The sequence below is a fragment of the Dendrobates tinctorius genome, unplaced genomic scaffold (genome assembly GCF_039654945.1).
Source record: "Dendrobates tinctorius isolate UK_male_01 unplaced genomic scaffold, ASM3965494v1 ptg000011l, whole genome shotgun sequence".
NCBI lineage: Eukaryota > Metazoa > Chordata > Amphibia > Anura > Dendrobatidae > Dendrobates > Dendrobates tinctorius.
In genome coordinates this window covers 43,064,811-43,088,304 of record NW_027361679.1, presented here as the reverse complement: position 1 = coordinate 43,088,304, position 23,494 = coordinate 43,064,811, and the positions used below count along the sequence as shown (strand labels likewise).

General features: G+C 44.3%; 1 protein-coding gene across 6 annotated transcripts in view; it reads right to left on the bottom strand.

Annotated features, from left to right (window-relative positions):
- The window catches only part of WDFY3 (WD repeat and FYVE domain containing 3), a 436,497-nt gene that overhangs the window by 43,582 nt on the left and 369,421 nt on the right, over positions 1-23,494 (bottom strand). For all 6 annotated transcript variants that reach the window (XM_073541724.1, XM_073541677.1, XM_073541696.1 and 3 more), the window contains 3 exons: positions 22,797-22,877; positions 19,797-19,851; positions 18,102-18,221 (listed from right to left, as the gene is read on the bottom strand). In XM_073541724.1, the coding sequence (XP_073397825.1) occupies positions 18,102-18,221; positions 19,797-19,851; positions 22,797-22,877 (256 nt within the window). The remainder of the gene's footprint in view (positions 1-18,101; positions 18,222-19,796; positions 19,852-22,796; positions 22,878-23,494) is intronic.

The following is a 23,494-nucleotide window of genomic DNA, read 5'->3' as shown; positions in this document are numbered from 1 at the left end:
CTGAACTACGTGCCACTATGACTGACAGAACTTGTCCAGTAAACGTGACTGAACTATATGGCACTGTGGCTAACAGAACTTGTCCAGTAAACGTGACTGAACTACGTTCCACTATGACTGACAGAACTTGTCCAGTAAACGTGACTGAACTACGAGGCACTATGAGTGACAGAACTTGTTCAGTAAACGTGACTGAACTATATGGCACTGTGGCTAACAGAACTTGTCCAGTAAACGTGACTGAACTACGTGCCACTATGACTGACAGAACTTGTTCAGTAAACATGACTGAACTATATGGCACTGTGACTGACAGAACTTGTCCAGTAAACATGACTGAACTATGAGGCACTATGAGTGACAGAACTTGGCCAGTAAACGTGACTGAACTATGTGGCACTGTGACTGACCGAACTTGTCCAGTAAACATGACTGAAATACAAGGCACTATGAGGGACAGAACTTGTCCAGTAAACGTGACTTAACTACGAGGCACTATGAGTTACAGAACTTGTCCAGTAAACGTGACTGAACTACGAGGCACTATGACTGACAAAACTTGGCCAGTAAACGTGACTGAACTATGTGGCACTGTGACTGACAAAACTTGTCCAGTAAACAAGACTGAGCTACGAGGCACTATGACTGACAGAACGTCTTCAGTAAACGTGACTGAACTACGAGGCACTATGACTGACAGAACTTGGCCAGTAAACGTGACTGAACTGGCACTGTGGCTAACAGAACTTGTCCAGTAAACATGACTAAACTACGAGGCACTATGAGTGACAGAACTTGGCCAGTAAACGTGACTGAACTGGCACTGTGGCTAACAGAACTTGTCCAGTAAACATGACTGAACTATGTGGCACTGTGGCTAACAGAACTTGGCCAGTAAACGTGACTGAACTATATGGCACTGTGGCTAACAGAACTTGTCCAGTAAACGTGACTGAACTACGTGCCACTATGACTGACAGAACGTCTTCAGTAAACGTGACTGAACTACGAGGCACTATGACTGACAGAACTTGTCCAGTAAACGTGACTGAACTACGTGCCACTATGACTGACAGAACTTGTCCAGTAAACGTGACTGAACTACGAGGCACTATGAGTGACAGAACTTGTTCAGTAAATGTGACTGAACTATATGGCACTGTGGCTAACAGAACTTGTCCAGTAAACGTGACTGAACTACGTGCCACTATGACTGACAGAACTTGTCCAGTAAACGTGACTGAACTACGTGCCACTATGACTGACAGAACTTGTCCAGTAAACGTGACTGAACTATATGGCACTGTGGCTAACAGAACTTGTCCTGTAAACGTGACTGAACTACGTGCCACTATGACTGACAGAACTTGTTCAGTAAACGTGACTGAACTATATGGCACTGTGACTGACAGAACTTGTCCAGTAAACATGACTGAACTACGAGGCACTATGAGTGACAGAACTTGGCCAGAAAACGTGACTGACCTATGTGGCACTATGAGTGACAGAACTTGTTCAGTAAACGTGACTGAACTATGTGGCACTGTGATTGACAGAACTTGTCCAGTAAACATGACTGAACTACGAGGCACTATGAGTGACAGAACTTGTTCAGTAAACGTGACTGAACTATATGGCACTGTGGCTAACAGAACTTGGCCAGTAAACGTGACTGAACTATGTGGCACTGTGACTGACAGAACTTGTTCAGTAAACGTGACTGAACTATATGGCACTGTGGCTAACAGAACTTGTCCAGTAAACATGACTGAACTACGAGGCACTATGAGTGACAGAACTTGTTCAGTAAATGTGACTGAACTACGTGGCACTATGAGTGACAGAACTTGTCCAGTAAACGTGACTGAACTACGAGGCACTATGACTGACAAAACTTGGCCAGTAAACGTGACTGAATTATGTGGCACTGTGACTGACCGAACTTGTCCAGTAAACATGACTGAAATACAAGGCACTATGAGGGACAGAACTTGTCCAGTAAACATGACTGAACTACGAGGCACTATGACTGACAGAACGTCTTCAGTAAACGTGACTGAACTACGAGGCACTATGACTGACAGAACTTGTCCAGTAAACGTGACTGAACTGGCACTGTGGCTAACAGAACTTGTCCAGTAAACGTAACTGAACTACGTGCCACTATGACTGACAGAACTTGTCCAGTAAACGTGACTGAACTATATGGCACTGTGGCTAACAGAACTTGTCCAGTAAACATGACTGAACTACGTGCCACTATGACTGACAGAACTTGTTCAGTAAACGTGACTGAACTATGTGGCACTGTGACTGACAGAACTTGTCCAGTAAACATGACTCAACTACGAGGCACTATGAGTGACAGAACTTGGCCAGTAAACGTGACTTAACTATGTGGCACTATGAGTGACAGAACTTGGCCAGTAAACGTGACTGAACTATGTGGCACTGTGACTGACCGAACTTGTTCAGTAAACGTGACAGAACTATATGGCACTGTGGCTAACAGAACTTGTCCAGTAAACGTGACTGAACTATATGGCACTGTGGCTAACAGAACTTGTCCAGTAAAGATGACTGAACTACGAGGCACTATGAGTGACATTACTTGTCCAGTAAACGTGACTGAACTACGTGGCACTATGACAAAACTTGGCCAGTAAACGTGATTGAACTATGTGGCACTGTGACTGACAGAACTTGTCCAGTAAACCTGTCTGAACTACGTGCCACTATGACTGACAGAACTTGTCCAGTAAACGTGACTGAACTATATGGCACTGTGGCTAACAGAACTTGTCCAGTAAACGTGACTGAACTACGTGCCACTATGACTGACAGAACTTGTCCAGTAAACGTGACTGAACTACGAGGCACTATGAGTGACAGAACTTGTTCAGTAAATGTGACTGAACTATATGGCACTGTGGCTAACAGAACTTGTCCAGTAAACGTGACTGAACTACGTGCCACTATGACTGACAGAACTTGTCCAGTAAACGTGACTGAACTACGTGCCACTATGACTGACAGAACTTGTCCAGTAAACGTGACTGAACTATATGGCACTGTGGCTAACAGAACTTGTCCTGTAAACGTGACTGAACTACGTGCCACTATGACTGACAGAACTTGTTCAGTAAACGTGACTGAACTATATGGCACTGTGACTGACAGAACTTGTCCAGTAAACGTGACTGAACTACGTGCCACTATGACTGACAGAACTTGTCCAGTAAACGTGACTGAACTATATGGCACTGTGGCTAACAGAACTTGTCCAGTAAACGTGACTGAACTACGTGCCACTATGACTGACAGAACTTGTTCAGTAAACGTGACTGAACTATATGGCACTGTGGCTAACAGAACTTGTCCAGTAAACATGACTGAAATACAAGGCACTATGAGTGACAGAACTTGTCCAGTAAACGTGACTGAACTACGAGGCACTATGACTGACAAAACTTGGCCAGTAAACGTGACTGAACTGGCACTGTGGCTAACAGAACTTGTCCAGTAAACATGACTGAACTAAGAGGCACTATGAGTGACAGAACTTGTTCAGTAAACGTGACTGAACTATATGGCACTGTGGCTAACAGAACTTGCCCAGTAAACGTGACTGAACTACGTGCCACTATGACTGACAGAACTTGTCCAGTAAACGTGACTGAACTATATGGCACTGTGGCTAACAGAACTTGTCCAGTAAACATGACTGAACTAAGAGGCACTGTGACTGACCGAACTTGTTCAGTAAACGTGACTGAACTATATGGCACTGTGGCTAACAGAACTTGTCCAGTAAACGTGACTGAACTATATGGCACTGTGGCTAACAGAACTTGTCCAGTAAACATGACTGAACTACGAGGCACTATGAGTGACAGAACTTGTCCAGTAAACGTGACTGAACTACGAGGCACTATGAATGACAGAACTTGTCCAGTAAACATGACTGAACTACGAGGCACTATGACTGACAAAACTTGGGCAGTAAACGTGACTGAACTATGTGGCACTGTGGCTAACAGAACTTGTCCAGTAAACATGACTGAACTACGAGGCACTATGAGTGACAGAACTTGTCCAGTAAACGTGACTGAACTATATGGCACTGTGGCTAACAGAACTTGTTCAGTAAACGTGACTGAACTACGTGGCACTATGACAAAACTTGGCCAGTAAACGTCACTGAACTATGTGGCACTGTGACTGACAGAACTTGTCCAGTAAACCTGTCTGAACTACGTGCCACTATGACTGACAGAACTTGTCCAGTAAACGTGACTGAACTATATGGCACTGTGGCTAACAGAACTTGTCCAGTAAACGTGACTGAACTATATGGCACTGTGGCTAACAGAACTTGGCCAGTAAACGTGACTGAACTACGTGCCACTATGACGGACAGAACTTGTCCAGTAAACGTGACTGAACTACGTGCCACTATGACTGACAGAACTTGTCCAGTAAACGTGACAGAACTATATGGCACTGTGGCTAACAGAACTTGTCCAGTAAACGTGACTGAACTACGTGCCACTATGACTGACAGAACTTGTTCAGTAAACATGACTGAACTATATGGCACTGTGACTGACAGAACTTGTCCAGTAAACATGACTGAACTACGAGGCACTATGAGTGACAGAACTTGGCCAGTAAACGTGACTGAACTATGTGGCACTGTGACTGACCGAACTTGTCCAGTAAACATGACTGAAATACAAGGCACTATGAGGGACAGAACTTGTCCAGTAAACGTGACTGAACTACGAGGCACTATGAGTTACAGAACTTGTCCAGTAAACGTGACTGAACTACGAGGCACTATGACTGACAAAACTTGGCCAGTAAACGTGACTGAACTATGTGGCACTGTGACTGACAGAACTTGTCCAGTAAACAAGACTGAGCTACGAGGCACTATGACTGACAGAACGTCTTCAGTAAACGTGACTGAACTACGAGGCACTATGACTGACAGAACTTGGCCAGTAAACGTGACTGAACTGGCACTGTGGCTAACAGAACTTGTCCAGTAAACATGACTAAACTACGAGGCACTATGAGTGACAGAACTTGGCCAGTAAACGTGACTGAACTGGCACTGTGGCTAACAGAACTTGTCCAGTAAACATGACTGAACTATGTGGCACTGTGACTGACAGAACTTGTCCAGTAAACATGACTGAACTACGAGGCACTATGACTGACAGAACGTCTTCAGTAAACGTGACTGAACTACGAGGCACTATGACTGACAGAACTTGTCCAGTAAACATGACTGAACTAGGAGGCACTGTGGCTAAGAGAACTTGTCCAGTAAACGTGACTGAACTACGTGCCACTATGACTGACAGAACTTGTCCAGTAAACGTGACTGAACTATATGGCACTGTGGCTAACAGAACTTGTCCAGTAAACATGACTGAACTACGTGCCACTATGACGGACAGAACTTGTCCAGTAAACGTGACTGAACTACGTGCCACTATGACTGACAGAACTTGTCCAGTAAACGTGACAGAACTATATGGCACTGTGGCTAACAGAACTTGTCCAGTAAACGTGACTGAACTACGTGCCACTATGACTGACAGAACTTGTTCAGTAAACATGACTGAACTATATGGCACTGTGACTGACAGAACTTGTCCAGTAAACATGACTGAACTACGAGGCACTATGAGTGACAGAACTTGGCCAGTAAACGTGACTGAACTATGTGGCACTGTGACTGACCGAACTTGTCCAGTAAACATGACTGAAATACAAGGCACTATGAGGGACAGAACTTGTCCAGTAAACGTGACTGAACTACGAGGCACTATGAGTTACAGAACTTGTCCAGTAAACGTGACTGAACTACGAGGCACTATGACTGACAAAACTTGGCCAGTAAACGTGACTGAACTATGTGGCACTGTGACTGACAGAACTTGTCCAGTAAACAAGACTGAGCTACGAGGCACTATGACTGACAGAACGTCTTCAGTAAACGTGACTGAACTACGAGGCACTATGACTGACAGAACTTGGCCAGTAAACGTGACTGAACTGGCACTGTGGCTAACAGAACTTGTCCAGTAAACATGACTAAACTACGAGGCACTATGAGTGACAGAACTTGGCCAGTAAACGTGACTGAACTGGCACTGTGGCTAACAGAACTTGTCCAGTAAACATGACTGAACTATGTGGCACTGTGACTAACAGAACTTGGCCAGTAAACGTGACTGAACTATGTGGCACTGTGACTGACAGAACTTGTCCAGTAAACATGACTGAACTACGAGGCACTATGACTGACAGAACGTCTTCAGTAAACGTGACTGAACTACGAGGCACTATGACTGACAGAACTTGTCCAGTAAACATGACTGAACTAGGAGGCACTGTGGCTAAGAGAACTTGGCCAGTAAACGTGACTGAACTACGTGCCACTATGACTGACAGAACTTGTCCAGTAAACGTGACTGAACTATATGGCACTGTGGCTAACAGAACTTGTCCAGTAAACATGACTGAACTACGAGGCACTATGAGTGACAGAACTTGTTCAGTAAACGTGACTGAACTATATGGCACTGTGGCTAACAGAACTTGTCCAGTAAACATGACTGAACTACAAGGCACTATGAGTGACAGAACTTGTTCAGTAAACGTGACTGAACTATATGGCACTGTGGCTAACAGAACTTGTTCAGTAAACGTGACTGAACTACGTGGCACTATGACTGACAAAACTTGGCCAGTAAACGTGACTGAACTATGTGGCACTCTGACAGAACTTGTCCAGTAAACATGACTGAACTACGAGGCAGTATGAGTGACAGAACTTGTTCAGTAAACGTGACTGAACTATATGGCACTGTGGCTAACAGAACTTGTCCAGTAAACGTGACTGAACTATATGGCACTGTGGCTAACAGAACTTGTCCAGTAAACATGACTGAACTACGAGGCACTATGAGTGACAAAACTTGTCCAGTAAACGTGACTGAACTACGAGGCACTATGAATGACAGAACTTGTCCAGTAAACATGACTGAACTATGAGGCACTATGACTGACAAAACTTGGGCAGTAAACGTGACTTAACTATGTGGCACTGTGGCTAACAGAACTTGTCCAGTAAACATGACTGAACTACGAGGCACTATGAGTGACAGAACTTGTCCAGTAAACGTGACTTAACTATATGGCACTGTGGCTAACAGAACTTGTTCAGTAAACGTGACTGAACTACGTGGCACTATGACAAAACTTGGCCAGTAAACGTCACTGAACTACGTGCCACTATGACTGACAGAACTTGTCCAGTAAACGTGACTGAACTACGTGCCACTATGACTGACAGAACTTGTCCAGTAAACGTGACTGAACTACGAGGCACTATGACTGACAGAACTTGTCGAGTAAGGCCTCTTTCACACATCAGGTTTTCACCGTCAGGAGCGATCCGGCGCTTTTGACAGAAACCGGATCAGGCGTAATGCAATGCCGGATCCGGTTTCCCCCCCATTGACTTGCATTTGCGCCGTATCGCGCCGGATGGCCATGCGTTTCATCCGGTTTTCGCCGGATCCGGCAATGTGTCGCAATGTGTCGCGATCCGGCGTCTGGAAAAAACGTCTACTGTAACGTTTTTTGTCTCCGGCGAAAAAGCCGTACCCGCCGGATCCGGCGCGTCCGGCTTTTTCACACAATGAAAGCCTATGAGCGCCGCAATGCGCCGGATCCGGTTTTTTGGTCTGAGCATGCTCAGTAGCTCTGCCCACAAGACATATATAAAAGCAAGACAGTGGGACCCACAGCCACACCCAACATGCCACCCAAGAAAGCAACCAAGCGAAGCAGGAGAAGGCAGGAGACCACTGCAGCACCATCAGCACCACCACCACCCCAAATGGAGCAGCAAATAGAACATGCTGAGGAGGGGAGGCCAGCAGCAGATGAGAGACGGTAATTATCAAATCCCCCATTCCTCCAAACTAGGGCCATGGAATATCAAGATATTCATTGGCCCTTTGTTTCTCTTTATTCAACAGCCGCCAAAGAGATGCAGCAGCAGCAGCAGCAGCAGCAGAAATGGCATCACTGGCAGCAGCAATACCCACAGCCATGGAGTCTGGCCATCAACAGGACAGCACATCTTCTTCTGGGAGCCCTCCCTCGCATCGTCAGCGTTTGACGGTAAGTTTTTATTTCCAAAATCCATCATCTCTGTAATATATGTCTATTCATTGCCTTTTATTTCAAAACAGGAATCACAAGATGAAGAGGAGCTCCCAGAAGAAGGAAGGGGTGGACAGACACCTGGAGTGGGCTCACAATTGGTAAGTTTTTTGCATCAAACGCAGAAACACAACATCACACTACACACAACACATAGAAAACAATGTTCTGCAGACCACACACAGCAAACAAATGCCTACATCCAAAGACATAACATTTTTTGTTTTCTTCTCTAGTCTTCCCAATCTGGTGCTCGGCCAAGAGGTCCTCGCAGTGCCTCCCAGGGTCGTCGGCGACAGCAACGCGGCGGTCACCAGCGTGTAAGTATAAATATTTTTGCTTTTTTTTTGCACTTTTTATTTCATTTCTTTTGTGGAGGCTAATTATGTTATTTTTGTCTTTTTCTTTAACAGCCTTCACAGCGTGCTCCCGACTCTGACGGTGAGGATGGAGGACTCGATGTGGACCACCTCATCGATCTCGTCAGAGAAAGGGAGCCGCTCTGGAATATGGCTGACCGCCGCCACGCTGACCTTATCGTTACCCGACGACTCTGGGAGGAAATCTGTTCTCTCCTTGTGGGCCGCTGGGAGGACCTCGAAGCTCGGGCCCAGATTAAAGAGCGTAAGTATATACAGTACCGGTTGCTTGATGTAAACCAGTGTTTCCCGAACTCCAGTCCTCGTGGTCCCCACGGATCATGTGTTCAGGATTTCTATTTACTAAGGAAATCCTGAAAACATGACCCCTGGGGACCATGAGGACTGGAGTTTGTGAAACACTGATGTTGTATACTAACCACTCCTTTCTCGTTTCAGGGAACAGAATTGTGAATCGGTGGCGGTCTGTGAGGGATCGTTTCAAGAAGGAGTTCAATAAAGAGATGCGGGCCCCGAGTGGATCTGGAGGACGCAGGAGCAAGTACAAGTACGCAGAAGCCCTGTCGTTCCTCCGGGAAACAATGCTCACCAGAAGGTAAATATTACACACCACATGTGAAAAAAATGTTAGATGTAACTTTTTTTTTTCAGCCAGGGCCATACCATGTCAGTATTTTAATTAATTAATTTTTTTTTCTCTTTATTCCACAGCACGGTGAGCAGCACTCGGGAGCCTGCACGATTGTACCCTTCTGAGGCGATCCCTCAGGAGACCGGCACCGAGGGACACTTCGACCGCCCAGGTACATCTGCACCTTCCCAGCCTTCCCACACATTCGATCCATCTGTCCCATCCACCAGCACAGGAGCATCGTGGCCGCCTACATTACATGAATCTGCTGGTGAGGATATCGATTTTCCTTTACCCCACCCTTCTGCCCCTGCCACCTCTAGTACACCTGCGGGTACTGGGCGGCAGCGGCAGAGGGGTCAGGAAAAGAGTTATGCGCAAGAGTTCTTGCATCTGAATGCATCTTTCCAGAACTGTCTCAAAGTCTTGTCAGAGCAAATCTCCGCAGGCTTTCAGCAGATCAACTCCAGCATTCTGGAGGTGAAGACACTTCTGCAAACCATGCATTCAGAAGCAAGATCTTCGCCAAACCACACCTTTTTCAGGTCTGTTGTGGAGCGCATGGCAACACTATCTCCTACCCAGCAGATGCATGTAATGCATTCGTGCCACGGTGCTCTACAGCAGGTTACCTCCCAACCTCCACCTCCCACCACTGTAGTTCCTCCACCTGCACCCCCTCCAGCCACTTTCCATCCTCCCCCTCCTATTACATCTGCACCCCCTCCAGCCACTTTCCATCCTCCCCCTCCTATTACATCTGCACCCCCTCCAGCCACTTTCCATCCTCCCCCTCCTATTACATACCAGCAACCTCACCAGTACCAGACATCTCCCCACTTCCAGCAACCTGCCCCGTACCAAACTCCTTCCCCGTACCAAACTCCTTCCCCATACCAAACTCCTTCCCCATACAACTTTCCATCAACATCATCTGCTCCTACAGTCCCTGCCCAACCCTCCACTCCACCGCCCACCAACTCTTCTGCCTCCCACATGTCCACCCATTCTGTAGCTTTTTCCACACCTTCACCTCTAACTGTTCCTTCCCCACCACGATCCCAGTCCTCTCTCCACACACCCAGTGTCGAAGTGTCCCGCAGCCCCTCCAGCAGTATTTCCACCCCACAGTACACAGAGTTGTAATGTTTTTTTTTTGTAATAAAAATGCCCATTGGGTTTAAAACCTTTATTAAAAAAGTTTTTTGCACTTTAAAAACATAAAAAAAAAAAAATTTAAATAAAAGTTAAATTATCGTTTCACAATGGTTGTCTGTCATTTCTTTCTGCAGCGAACTATGTTTTAAAAAAAGGTTAAATACAGGGTATTTCAAAGGTAAAAAGGTATTCAAAACCAGGTATATAACTGTGGGTAAATTTTAGCTTTTTGCCACAGTTGTGTTCCTGGTTGTGTTTGAAGCAAAGTATTTCACCTAAGAAGTTGTGTTTATTGTTGGTGATTTCCTACCAATGTACACAACTTTTGTTAAAAGGTGAAATACTTTGCATAAAACACAACCAGGTACACACCTGTGGCCTAAAGGTAAAAATAGTAAGACCATGACAAGATAGCCAACTTTGGTTGGCAAAGGTATATACTGTTGGTCCAGAAGGTACACAAGTTTAGGGCACAAATCTTTCACACTCTGACATCCCAGTGTACTCTGCCTTGAGGTGACAAAGTATAGTGGAAAACTGTCCCTGAAACCGTCACAGAACTTCTAGTGGTAATATTTCCAATGACAACATCCATCTTCGCCAGTAACTTGCTCTTCTCTCCAACCTGCACTTTCTTCTCTACAACCTGTCAAAGAAGGGCTGTAGGAACATGCTATATCTAGTTTTCCAGTAGCCAATCCCGTTCGGAAGGCCACAAGGGTCAATTTTAAAAACCGGATCCGGCGTAATCCGTCGAAAAACGGATAGAAAAACGGATAGAAAAACGGATGAACCGAATGAGACGGATCCGGTTTTGTCTGTCAAGAACAAGACGGATCCGGCAGAAAACCGGATCCGGCACTTCAGGTTTTACAAAACATTTGCCGGATCCGGCATTCCGGCACGACGCCGGATCGCGCCTGACGCCGAAAACCTGATGTGTGAAAGTAGCCTAAACGTGACTGAACTACGTGCCACTATGAGTGACAGAACTTGTTCAGTAAACGTGACTGAACTATATGGCACTGTGACTGACAGAACTTGTCCAGTAAACGTGACTGAACTACGTGCCACTATGACTGACAGAACTTGTTCAGTAAACGTGACTGAACTATATGGCACTGTGACTGACAGAACTTGTCCAGTAAACATGACTGAACTACGAGGCAATATGAGTGACAGAACTTGGCCAGTAAACGTGACTGAACTACGAGGCACTATGAGTGACAGAACTTGTTCAGTAAACGTGACTGAACTATATGGCACTGTGGCTAACAGAACTTGTCCAGTAAACATGACTGAACTATGTGGCACTGTGGCTAACAGAACTTGTCCAGTAAACGTGACTGAACTATGTGGCACTGACTGACAGAACTTGTCCAGTAAACATGACTGAACTACGAGGCACTATGACTGACAGAACGTCTTCAGTAAACGTGACTGAACTACGAGGCACTATGACTGACAGAACTTGTCCAGTAAACATGACTGAACTAGGAGGCACTATGACTGACAGAACGTCTTCAGTAAACGTGACTGAACTACGAGGCACTATGACTGACAGAACTTGGCCAGTAAACGTGACTCAACTGGCACTGTGGCTAACAGAACTTGTCCAGTAAACATGACTAAACTACGAGGCACTATGAGTGACAGAACTTGTTCAGTAAACGTGACTGAACTATATGGCACTGTGGCTAACAGAACTTGGCCAGTAAACGTGACTGAGCTATGTGGCACTGTGACTGACAGAACTTGTTCAGTAAACGTGACTGAACTATATGGCACTGTGGCTAACAGAACTTGTCCAGTAAACATGACTGAACTATGAGGCACTATGAGTGACAGAACTTGTTCAGTAAATGTGACTGAACTACGTGGCACTATGACTGACAGAACTTGGCCAGTAAACGTGATTGAACTATATGGCACTGTGGCTAACAGAACTTGTCCAGTAAACATGACTGAACTACGAGGCACTATGAGTGACAGAACTTGTCCAGTAAACGTGACTGAACTATATGGCACTGTGGCTAACAGAACTTGTCCAGTAAACGTGACTGAACTACGAGGCACTATGAGTGACAGAACTTGTTCAGTAAACGTGACTGAACTACGAGGCACTATGAGTGACAGAACATGTTCAGTAAGCGTGACTGAACTATATAGCACTGTGGCCTGTCGATGATTGGTCGTGGCCGGCCAGGCTCGACCAATCAGCGACGCGGGATTTCTGTGACAGACAGACAGAATTAGACAGTAGATGAGTGTGCATGTCAATAGGTAGTTTATTCTCTCCGCTCATCTTTTCTCTCTTATGTTTACACTTACCTGATGTAGCACCTCTTGTAATTTTATCCTTATTGTGGTGCGCCCTGTTTACATCTCCTTATAGCTTTCCGCAGCATTTAAAGTGGAAACTAGTTACATACACTATATAACAGACACACATGCATGTTTTTCTCAATATCTGACATGGAATTAGAAAAAACCTTTCCTGTTTTAGGTCAAATAGGATTACCATAATTATTAATATTTGCCAAATGCCAGAATAATGAGAGAGAGAATGTTTTAAGGCATTTTTATTAACTACTGCAATATCAAAAGTTTATATACATTTCATTAGTATTTGGTATAATTGCCCTTAAACTGAATGACTTGGGTCAAACATTTGGGATATCCTTCCACAAGCTTCTCACAATAGTCGGTCGGAATTTGGGCCCATTCCTCCTGACAAAACTGGTATAACTGATCCAGGTTTGTAGGTCACCTTGCTCGCACCTGTCTTTTGAGCTTTGCCCATAAATTTTCAATTGGATTTAGATCAGGACTTTGTGATGGCCGCTCCAAAACATTGACTTTGTTACCATTTTGGCAGTATGCTTCTGGTCATTGTCCATTTGGAAGACCTAATTCCACCCGAAGCTTTAACTTCCTGGCTGATGTCTTGAGATGTTGCTTCAGTAGTGACACAATCTCTTTTCTCATGATGCCATATATTTTGTGAAGTGCGCCAGTCCCTCCTGCTGCAAAACGACCCCACATGATGATGCTGCCAATCCCGTTTCACAGTTGGGATGGTTTTCTTAGGCTTCCAAGCTTCTCCCTTCTCACTCCAAATGTAACAATGGTCATTATGCCCAAAAAGTTGAATTTTGGTTTCATCAGACCACAGGACCTGTCTTTAAAAATTAAGGTCTTTGTTCCTGTGAACATTTGCAAACATTAATCTGGCTTTTTTAATGTTTCTTTTGGAGTAATAGCTTCTTCCTTAGCTAACCTAAATGAATTCAAGTCTCCAGGTCCAGATGAATTACACCCCAGAGTACTGAAGGCGATAGCAGAAGAAATTTTTGAACCCCTCTCCATAATCTTTGAAAATTCTTGGAGAACAGGAGAAGTCCCAGAAGACTGGAGAAGAGATAATGTTGTTCCTATCTTCAAAAAGGGGAAGAAGGTGGACCCATGCAACTATAGGCCGGTGAGTCTGACTTCTATACCAGGAAAGATCTTTGAACAAATTATTAAACAACATTTAAGTAAGTACCTGGATAAGAATGAAGTTATTAAACAGCGTCAGCATGGGTTTGTAACTAATAAGTCAGACTAACTTAATTTCCTTCTATGACAGAATTACTGATTGGGTGGATCAGGGAAATGCTGTAGATATAGTATATCTTGACTTCAGCAGAGCATTTGACGAAGTATCTCACACAATCCTTATTGAAAAAATGACGTAAGGAATGGACAAGGCAACTGTTAGGTGGATTCATAACTGGCTTAGTGATAGGACCCAAAGAGTAGTCGGAATTGGCTGCACATCCAGTTGGAAGAATGTCTCAAGTGGGGTACCACAGGGCTCTGTCCTGGGCCCTGTATTGTTCAACATCTTTATCAACGATTTAGATGAAGGAATTGAGGGTAAACTGATTAAATTTGCTGATGACACAAAGCTAGGAGGGATTGCTAATACTAGAGAAGAGAGAGAGGATTCAAAAGATATAAATAAACTGGAACAGTGGGCAGCAACTAACAGAATGGTTTTTAACAGGGAAAAATGCAAAGTACTACATCTGGGCAATAAAAATGAAAAAAGCATATACAGAATGGGAGGAATAGGGCTAAGCAACAGCACATGTGAAAAAGACTTGGGTATACTAATAGATCACAGTCTGAATATGAGTCAACAGTGTGATGCAGCAGCAAAAAAGGCAAATGCAATTCTAGGATGTATTAACAGACGCATACAGTCTAGATCACGTGAAGTCACTATTGCCCTCTACCCCTCTTTGGTCAGACATCATCTGAAATACTGTGTCCAGTTCTGGGCGCCACATTTTAAAAAAGACATCAACAAACTGGAGCAAGTTCAGAAAAGAGCGACCAGAATGGTGACCGGTCTGCAAACCCTGTCTTATGAGGAAAGGTTGCAGGATTTGGGAATGTTTAGCTTGCAAAAGAGAAGACTGAGAGGAGATTTAATAGCGGTCTACAAATATCTCAAGGGCTGTCACATTGTAGAAGGATCATCTTTATTCTCATTTGCATCAGGAAAGACTAGAAGCAATGGAATGAAACTGAATGGGAGGAGACACAGATTAGATATTAGAAAAAACTTTTTGACAGTTAGAGTGATCAATGAGTGGAACAGGCTGCCACGAGAGGTGGTGAGTTCTCCTTCAATAGAAGTCTTCAAACAGAGGCTGGACAGACATCTGTCTGGGATGATTTAGCGAATCCTGCTTTGAGCAGGGGGTTGGACCAGATGGCCCAGGAGGTCCCTTCCAACTCTACGATTCTGATTCCTGGCAGAGAGGCCTTTCAGCCCATGTTGATACAGTACTCGTTTCACTATGGATATTGACACAATCTTACCAGCTTCCACCATCATTTTCACAAGGTCTTTTGCTTTTGTTCTTGGGTTGATGAGCATATGTCGGACCAAAGCAGATTCATCTCCTGTTGAGGAGAGCCTTAAGATCAAATACTTAATTAACCTCAAGACATAAGAGATTGAGAGGAACTGCCCACAAAGTGTATAATTTCACCTTACATGAGCTTTTTCAGATCAAAGTGTTACACTAAAGAGGGCTGCCATTTCCTGTTTCACCACACACCATGTGGACCATGTGGTGATTTACAAGATGACACCTACCCTGATGATCTCATGGATCCACCCACGATGATGCATGTTTGGGGGCTGTCTATTGCTTTGGGGGTCTGCTCTGGGGCAGTTTAGATTTCCCCTTTTCTTGCTTTAGGCTTATTTAGTTCTCCGGCTGTGACGAGGCGTCTAGAATCATCGTAGGTACCCTCCACGGCTACTGCTAGTTGTGTGGATAGGATCAGGGGTCTGCAATCCGCTTAGTTACCAACCTCTCTGGTTTTCTGTGGCTTAGCTTGTTTTTGTTTTTCCTCCTCAGTGACTCATTCATAACAAGATATACTGTTAAATACATGTTTTTCTCACTTAGTGAGATCACTAGCAAGATCGCTGAAGCGTCACCGATTTTGTGACGCAACAGCGATCTCGCCACATGTGACATGCAGCAGTGACTGGCCCCCCTGCTAGATATTGCTCATCGTGCTGGAATGTCCTGGGCCATTTTTTCGTCATCGGCGTCCCGCTGGCCAGCGCGTATCGCTGTGTTTGACGCCGACGAGCGACCTCGTTGGCGATGCAGAACTCAGGGATGCATGCGGGAATCGTTTGAAAAGTTGCTGTGTGACAAGGTACCAACGACCGGCGAGGTCGTTACAAGGATCGCAGGATCGTTGCTGCGTTGCTGAAGAGATCTGCGTGTTTGGCAGCTTACTAGCGACCATTTAGCGACGCACCAGCGATCCTTTCCAGGTCGTATCGCTGTCGGGATCGCTGGTGCGCCGCTAAGTGTAACGGGACCCTAAGTCTGTAAAGTGTGAACCCAAATAATGTAGGCTATATTCTCTTTTAGAAGAACCTCTATGGACTATGTTGACCACAGGGGAGTCAATTATAGTGTGATCCAATTTGATACTCCACTATTGTTGTTTAGCCCTTATAATAATATTCTGTAATGTAACAGCTAGGATCTGACAACAATTAGTAAACTGACAGTACAGTAAGTCAGATCATTAACGGCAGGTAAGACTATGATTTTAGGTCTCTATTCTAAGAATGTTGCCCTTTAATTAATGTTAACCTTTACGTATCATGTAATTTATAGGTCCAAAATGAGGTGCTGATTAATTCAAATCTCTGATTTACTAAAAGAAAGAACCAGATTTCCTGGACAAATATTGATTAAGAAGATAATATGTGGTCTACCTGTAGCTGCCACCAGTGAAGGCATTGGCGGTTACTGCAAACTGTCTTCAGAAATGCTGATAGGACTGTTAAAGGAGAGCTGCAGCTGCAGAAGTGTTTGCAAAGAGACAAAGCTCAACTCTGATATAGCCTCCTCTACCACACTGAATGCTGTGAGATGAAAATTGAAGGAGTGATCACACTCAGCTCTGATGCACTCACCTCCCCCCACATTGGCTGCTATGAGATGAAAGCTGAAGAAGTGTTAGTATTCAAACTCATCTCTACTCTGCTCTGCTCATGGCACTTGACAATCACACGCAGTTGTGCAATGCGGTCAATGAAAACAGTGCTGTCTATCATTAAATGTCTCACACGGAAAAAAGCTGACAATGACCTACTCTGATGACCTCATGGATCCGCCCATGGACTAGCTCACTGCCCAACCCACTAACCAATGGAATACATCCGAACACTCCCATTTTAGAGTTAACCGAGCCCCGTTACAGGGAATATATGAACCTATGTTTGGATCAATAAAGCTCTCTCTCTCTTCCTCTTGGAGCTGTGCCATAGATTGATCAAGAGAGGTTACATCCGACTGTGTGTCTGGTGTGATCCTTTAGTACGCACTGATCAATATCCATTGGGCCAGGAGCAGGCAAATAGTGAACATTTCTTATTATTGAACCTAACACTCCGGGACACAGAACCTGTCTCCTTCCTGAGCGGTATGATGGCGGGACATTCCCTTCTTGTTTGTACTTGCATATAATTGTTTGTACAGATGAACAAGGAACCTTCAGGTGTCTTGAAATTGTACCCAAGGATGAGCCAGACTTGAGCAAGTCCACAGTTATCTTCCTGATATCTTGGCTGACTTCTTTAGATTTTCCAATGATGCTACACAAAGAAGCAGTGTGTTTCAGGTGTGCATTAACACACATCCACAGGTGTGTCTATAATTAACTCAGAAGCCTCAAAACCCATGACATCATCATATGGGTAGTCCAGAATTGTTTAAAGGCATAGTAATCTTAGTGCAAACTTTTGACTTTGCAGCAAGTAATAAAAATGCCTTAGAACATGCTCTCTTCTCATTCTGGCATATGGCAAATATTAATAATTATGGTAATCCTAATTGACGTAAAACAGGAACGGTTTACACTGATTTCTTGTCAGATGTTGAGAAAAACATGCATATGTGTCTGTTATATAGTGTATGTAAACTTCTGGTTTCAACTGTACACTAAAGGTTGGGCACTAATGTGATGTAAACATGGCTGACTTGTTGAGAAGGCGAGATCTGTTACTGTCCCCATATCATTCAGTTTAGCAAGGTTTTTGATAAGCGTCTTGAAAACAAATGCTTATCAGGTTAACAAGCCACAATTACCTCAGAGTCATAATCTGCCAGGATCCATGGGAAGACCGGGTACTGCATGAGATCATTGTATGACCGGCCTGCCAGGGTGTTCAAGTGCATCAAATACTGAAAATTGCTGATTTCTCCTCTCTGAATAGACACAAGAGAAGAGGATTAGACACACACCAGAGAGGCGAACATTCATTCTGGCTGATTTTATGGAGCTTATCTCTGAGGTGTTGCTGTGGTGAAATGAGGTACAAATAACATGCCAGCCAGGAGCACAGATTTGGGGGTCATGCTGGGCAGCGATTTGTATCCAGCATTAGCTTCAAAAAAGCTTCGTTCAAAAGCAACCCCCCCAAGGGTTCTCAAGAAAACAAGCAGAAAAGAAGAGGAAGGCTAAAGACACACACACAGTAAGACACCAGTATCAATAAGGTGGAACTCACTAAAGGGTGGCTTTTTGGGGCACCTTGTATGGGTTATATCCTAATTAGTGATGAGTGAACGTGCTCAGATAAGGTGTTATCCGAGCATGCTCGAGTGCTAAGCGAGTGACTTTGGCGTGCTTGAATAAGGCACCACACCTGCCGCAACACATGTTGTGATTGATTGCCTAAAGCCCCCGTCACACACAAGTTTTGTGACGCAACAGCGATCTCACCAGCGAGATCGCTGTGTGTGACACTTATCAGCGACCGGACCCCCTGCCGGGTATCGCTGATCGTGCACGAATGGCCTGGACATTTTTTTGATCGTTGGTCTCCCGCTGGCCAGCACGCATCGCTACGTGTGGCAGGCGGGAGACCAGCGATCAGTGAGCTGGAGCTTAGAAACCCAATGTGTACGTTAGATACCAGCGTGCTGGTGCAGGGAGCTGGCAACCAAGGTAAACATCGGGTTTCTAAGCGCGGTGCTTTGGAACCCGATGTTTACCTTGGTTACCAGCTACCTGCACCAGCACGCTGGTATCTTAACGTACACTGCGGGTAACTAAGCGACGTGTGTCGCTTGTTACCCGCGTGTCTCTGTCCTGATCGCTGCTGAGATCTGCCTGTTTGGCAGCTCACCAGCGATCATGTAGCGACACACCAGCGATCCTGACAAGTTCATATCGTTGTCGGGATCACTGGTGAGTCGCTATGTGTGACGGGGCCCTTACAAAGCAGGTAATCTCTGCATGTGTTACGAGTGTCGAACAGCGGAGAGATAAGCAGCCTCAGGGACGCAAAAATATTTTTCGAACACGCCGAAGTCACACGGGTTAGCACACGAACATGGTCGGATTACATCTTATCTGGGCACGTAATCCTAATGTACAGCTCATCTTCCATGTTTTACTAAATATATAACACAATGTTGCATGTTTATATATCTAGTATACTGTTGAAGTTTCTACACACGTTTGCTCATTGCACGGGGGCATGTATGGTGGCATATAGCATTCATACTTCATTGTATGTTAGAGCTGTAAGAGCCACCTCTGTGTGGCACCATAGCAATACATTGTTCTACCATGAGAAGTGATGGACCAAATTAAAATCTCACAGAGGTACATGGGCTTTGTATATGGGATTTTTATGGACGCCATAGATCCATACAACATGAATGCTCATAACTGTTTGCATCCTCTTGCATAATTCTATAATCTCGCTCTGCAGGACAATATATCTGCATTTACCACCACAACCAAATGCTACCAAAATGTGCTTTCTTTTTTACCTCCCATCTCTGTGTAACAGACTTTTCTCCGACTAAAGTGCTGAGAAGCCCAGACCTAAAATACAGAGGAAAACGTAAACTACCCGGATACATGCGATTGTGAATATATATGAAAAATTCTTACATGACTAATGGATGAATTATAAACTAGTCACATTTCTTTCTTCCTGGCGTAAAACATTTTTGAAAAGTTGTACATTTTTTGCACACCACAGAGTTGTACAACAATTTTGCAACTATTGGCAGCGTCCTGCCATCCTGGCCAGCTCCGCCAAAGTGGATGGAGCGTACCCAGGTAGGGGCGGCGCCCACCTGACCAGTTCATGAACAGTTCACCACTTAAGTGGCGCAACTCACGCCAGAAATGTTACTTCGGTCACTAACTGGAGTAGCATTGTTGGCAAGAGAAGAAGTGGCGAATTTACTAAGCGGCAAGTGCCTGTTAATGAAATTAGAGCATTCTACTCCAGTATAACATACAACTCCAGTCTTAGAGAATCAGGCCCAACGTTCTTACAAAAATATTGACTTCAATAAAACTGCAAAAGTCACATGTCCAAGAAAGAAGAACAGAAGTGTAGCCATACTGGTTGGCACTTTTGAAAAGACATCTTTTCATCTTTACCATCGCTTTGTTATTGGTTTTACATTGGACATCATTTTCAGAAAAGCTAATTAAAAGAAGTGTCAAACAAAAGTCCAGTGGAACAGAAAAAAAATGATAATATTGCTGGAAAAAAATACACTTTGGCTTTCACTAGTTTACTAACATATGCCTTGTGTTTCTTATAGGTGGGAATGCCCTTTATCGAACATTAGCAGCGTGATAGGTTCAGCAGCAGCAGTTAACCTACTTGTTGACAGTTTCCAAGAAGCAACAGTGTTTTTTTCAACACTACCCGAATCTGCAAGATATATGTATAATAGCACCTATCTTAGACAGAGGTGAAGGGGGTTAGTTTTCCTAAGACAGCAGCTGAACAAACTAGAAAACGTTCAAGTATTTATGTTTTTAAATCTGTTCTTTATTGGAAGAAGCCTGCGAGTGTGCAGTAATTTGCAGTGATGAATACGACAACTTGTGTTTGTCCCCTTTATTTTATTTCCTGACAATATAATTAGCGGCTTTCCAAGATAATTGAAGCAAACGAAGGACTTGATGACTGCACTGACAGACAAAGGAACACGTTTTTATGCTTTTAATGTGAAGCTTTGAGGCTTTATACACAGTTTCAAAGCATCACTTTTTTCTTTGTCTTTATCTTAATATAGTGCATAATAGGTAACATGAGGATCAATCCATGTAGTAACCACAATATTTAAAGCCCGTTTCTTAAAAGTAGAATATTTAGAAGTTTTATAGTTCATATACACACTGCTTAAAAAGTTAAAGGGAACACTAAAATATCACATTCTACATATCACTAAATGAAATATTCTTTATATGGTGGAAGGTGTGGAGAACAATAAAACATAAAAATGATCAATCTAAATCAAAATTAATATCTCATGGAGGTCTGGATTTGGAAGGATACTCAAAATCAAAATAGAAAATCAAATTACAGACTGATCCAACATCACTGGAAATGCCTCAAGACAAGGAAATGATGCTCAGTAGTGTGTGTGGCCTCCACGTGCCACTATGAACTCCTTACAACCCGAGCACGCTCCTGATGAGGCGGCGGATGGTCTCCTGAGGGATTTCCTCCCAGACCTGGATTAAAGCAGCAGTCAACTCTTGGACAGTCTGTGGTGCAACGTTGGTGGATGGAACGAGAGATGATGCCCAAGATGGGCTCGATTGGATTCAGGTCTGTGGAATGGCTCTCCACATCATTACTGACCCACAGCCAAACTGGCCATGCTGGAGGATGTTGCAGGTAGCAGAACATTCTCCTCATCCGTGAAGAGCACAGGACGCGAATGTCGAATCTGCCAATCTTGCTGTTCTCTGGCAAATGCCAATCATTCTGCACAGAGTTGGGCTGAAAGCACAACACCCATTTGTGGACATCGGGCCCTCATTCTACTCTCATGGAGTCTGTTTCTAACAATTTGAGCAGGCACATGTACGTTAGTGGCCTGCTAGAGGTCATTTTGCAGGACTCTAGCACTGCTCCTTCTTGCACCAAGGAGGAGATAGTGGTCCTACTGCTGCATGGTTGCCCTTCTACAGCCCCCTCCATGTCTCCTAGCATCTACACCATGCTCTGAATACTGTGTTGGCTGACAGCCACAGCTACCCTTCATGCCACATTGCATTGATGTGCCATATTGAATGAGCTGCACTACCCGAGCAACTTCTGTGGGTTGTACAGCAGACACCGCCTCAAGCTACCTCAAGGGGTGAGAGCAATGACAAAATGCAAAAGTGAAAAAAACAACAGCCACAAAGGATAAGAGCAGGTAAATGGTCCGAGGTCACCCCCTGGCAGAACCACTGCTTTATAGGGGTTATCTTGATAATTGCCTATCATTTCTACCTGCTGTCTGTTCCATTTCCACAACAGTAGGAGAAATTGATTCTCGATCAATGTCGCTTCATAACTGGACAGGTTGATTTCAAAGTGTGATTGACTGGGCGTTACATTGTGTTGTTTAAGTGTTCCCTTTATTTTATACCCAGTAGCTGTCTGCAGCAATATGACTCCGCAATTTTGGCTCTAGAAAGAACCTCCAGCACAAGAAAAACATAACCTAGAACATAGATTTATTAATTCTAGTAACTCTCAGTAGTATACAGGAAAAGTTGAACGGTTGGCAATAGCAAGAAACCACCCAATCAAGTTCTAGTTTTTATATCCCAAAAGGCCTTTGAAAAATAAGAGCTGGGATCTGATTGGCGACTACAAGCATCTCTAGCTAGGCTCAGATAGTGACATAGTAAGCGATAATCGTGAATAATAAAGCGCTTTATAATGTAATCAGGGATGTTTCATCTGTAATGTTACCCATATTGATCTGCAATATTTACAAAACGAGCAGGAATAAATATATTACCCTTGCTCCACACTGGTGTTTGGACGCTGCCCAGAAACAGACTCAGAGCTGTCAGTCAAAGATGGCACCACTGCCAAAAACCTGCATTGTGGGGAATGAAAAGGTAGCAGATTAGTTGTGTTAAAGTCATCCATCTCACCAGCATTACAATGGCCACCAATTATGTGCTTTACTTGTACATTTCTAGGGAACCTGGCCGCTAATGCATGCTGCCCGATCTAGGGGCCGCAAGTGTCAGACACTATGATTTCAGAGAAAAGTACTCTTACTTCGAAAGCAGACAGAGACCGAAATGCATGGATGACTAATCAGACAGGCGAGTTCCCAACTTCGTCTCCTGCCCACTCACCCTGAGTGAGAGTGCTCTCCCTGCGTGAGTGTATAGGGAGTGACCTGTCACTCTCAGAGGACGGGAGAAACCGCCAGGAACTTGCCGGTCTGACTATTCTTCAGTGTGGCTCAGTCCCCGGTGGTATGATATTCCCTGAAATACCGCAGAGTTTCAGAGCCAAACATACCTGACTGAGATCATACAGACAGTGTCGGATACATGCTGCCTACCATGCTACCTTTTATTTTCCATGCTAATAATGATACAAAGTTCACTATAAAGAAGGGAAAGATCTCCACCAGTACCAACATGTGGCAGCGCCAGCTACACGGGGGTCTGAGAAGTAAAAAATTCTAGCACATTGTTA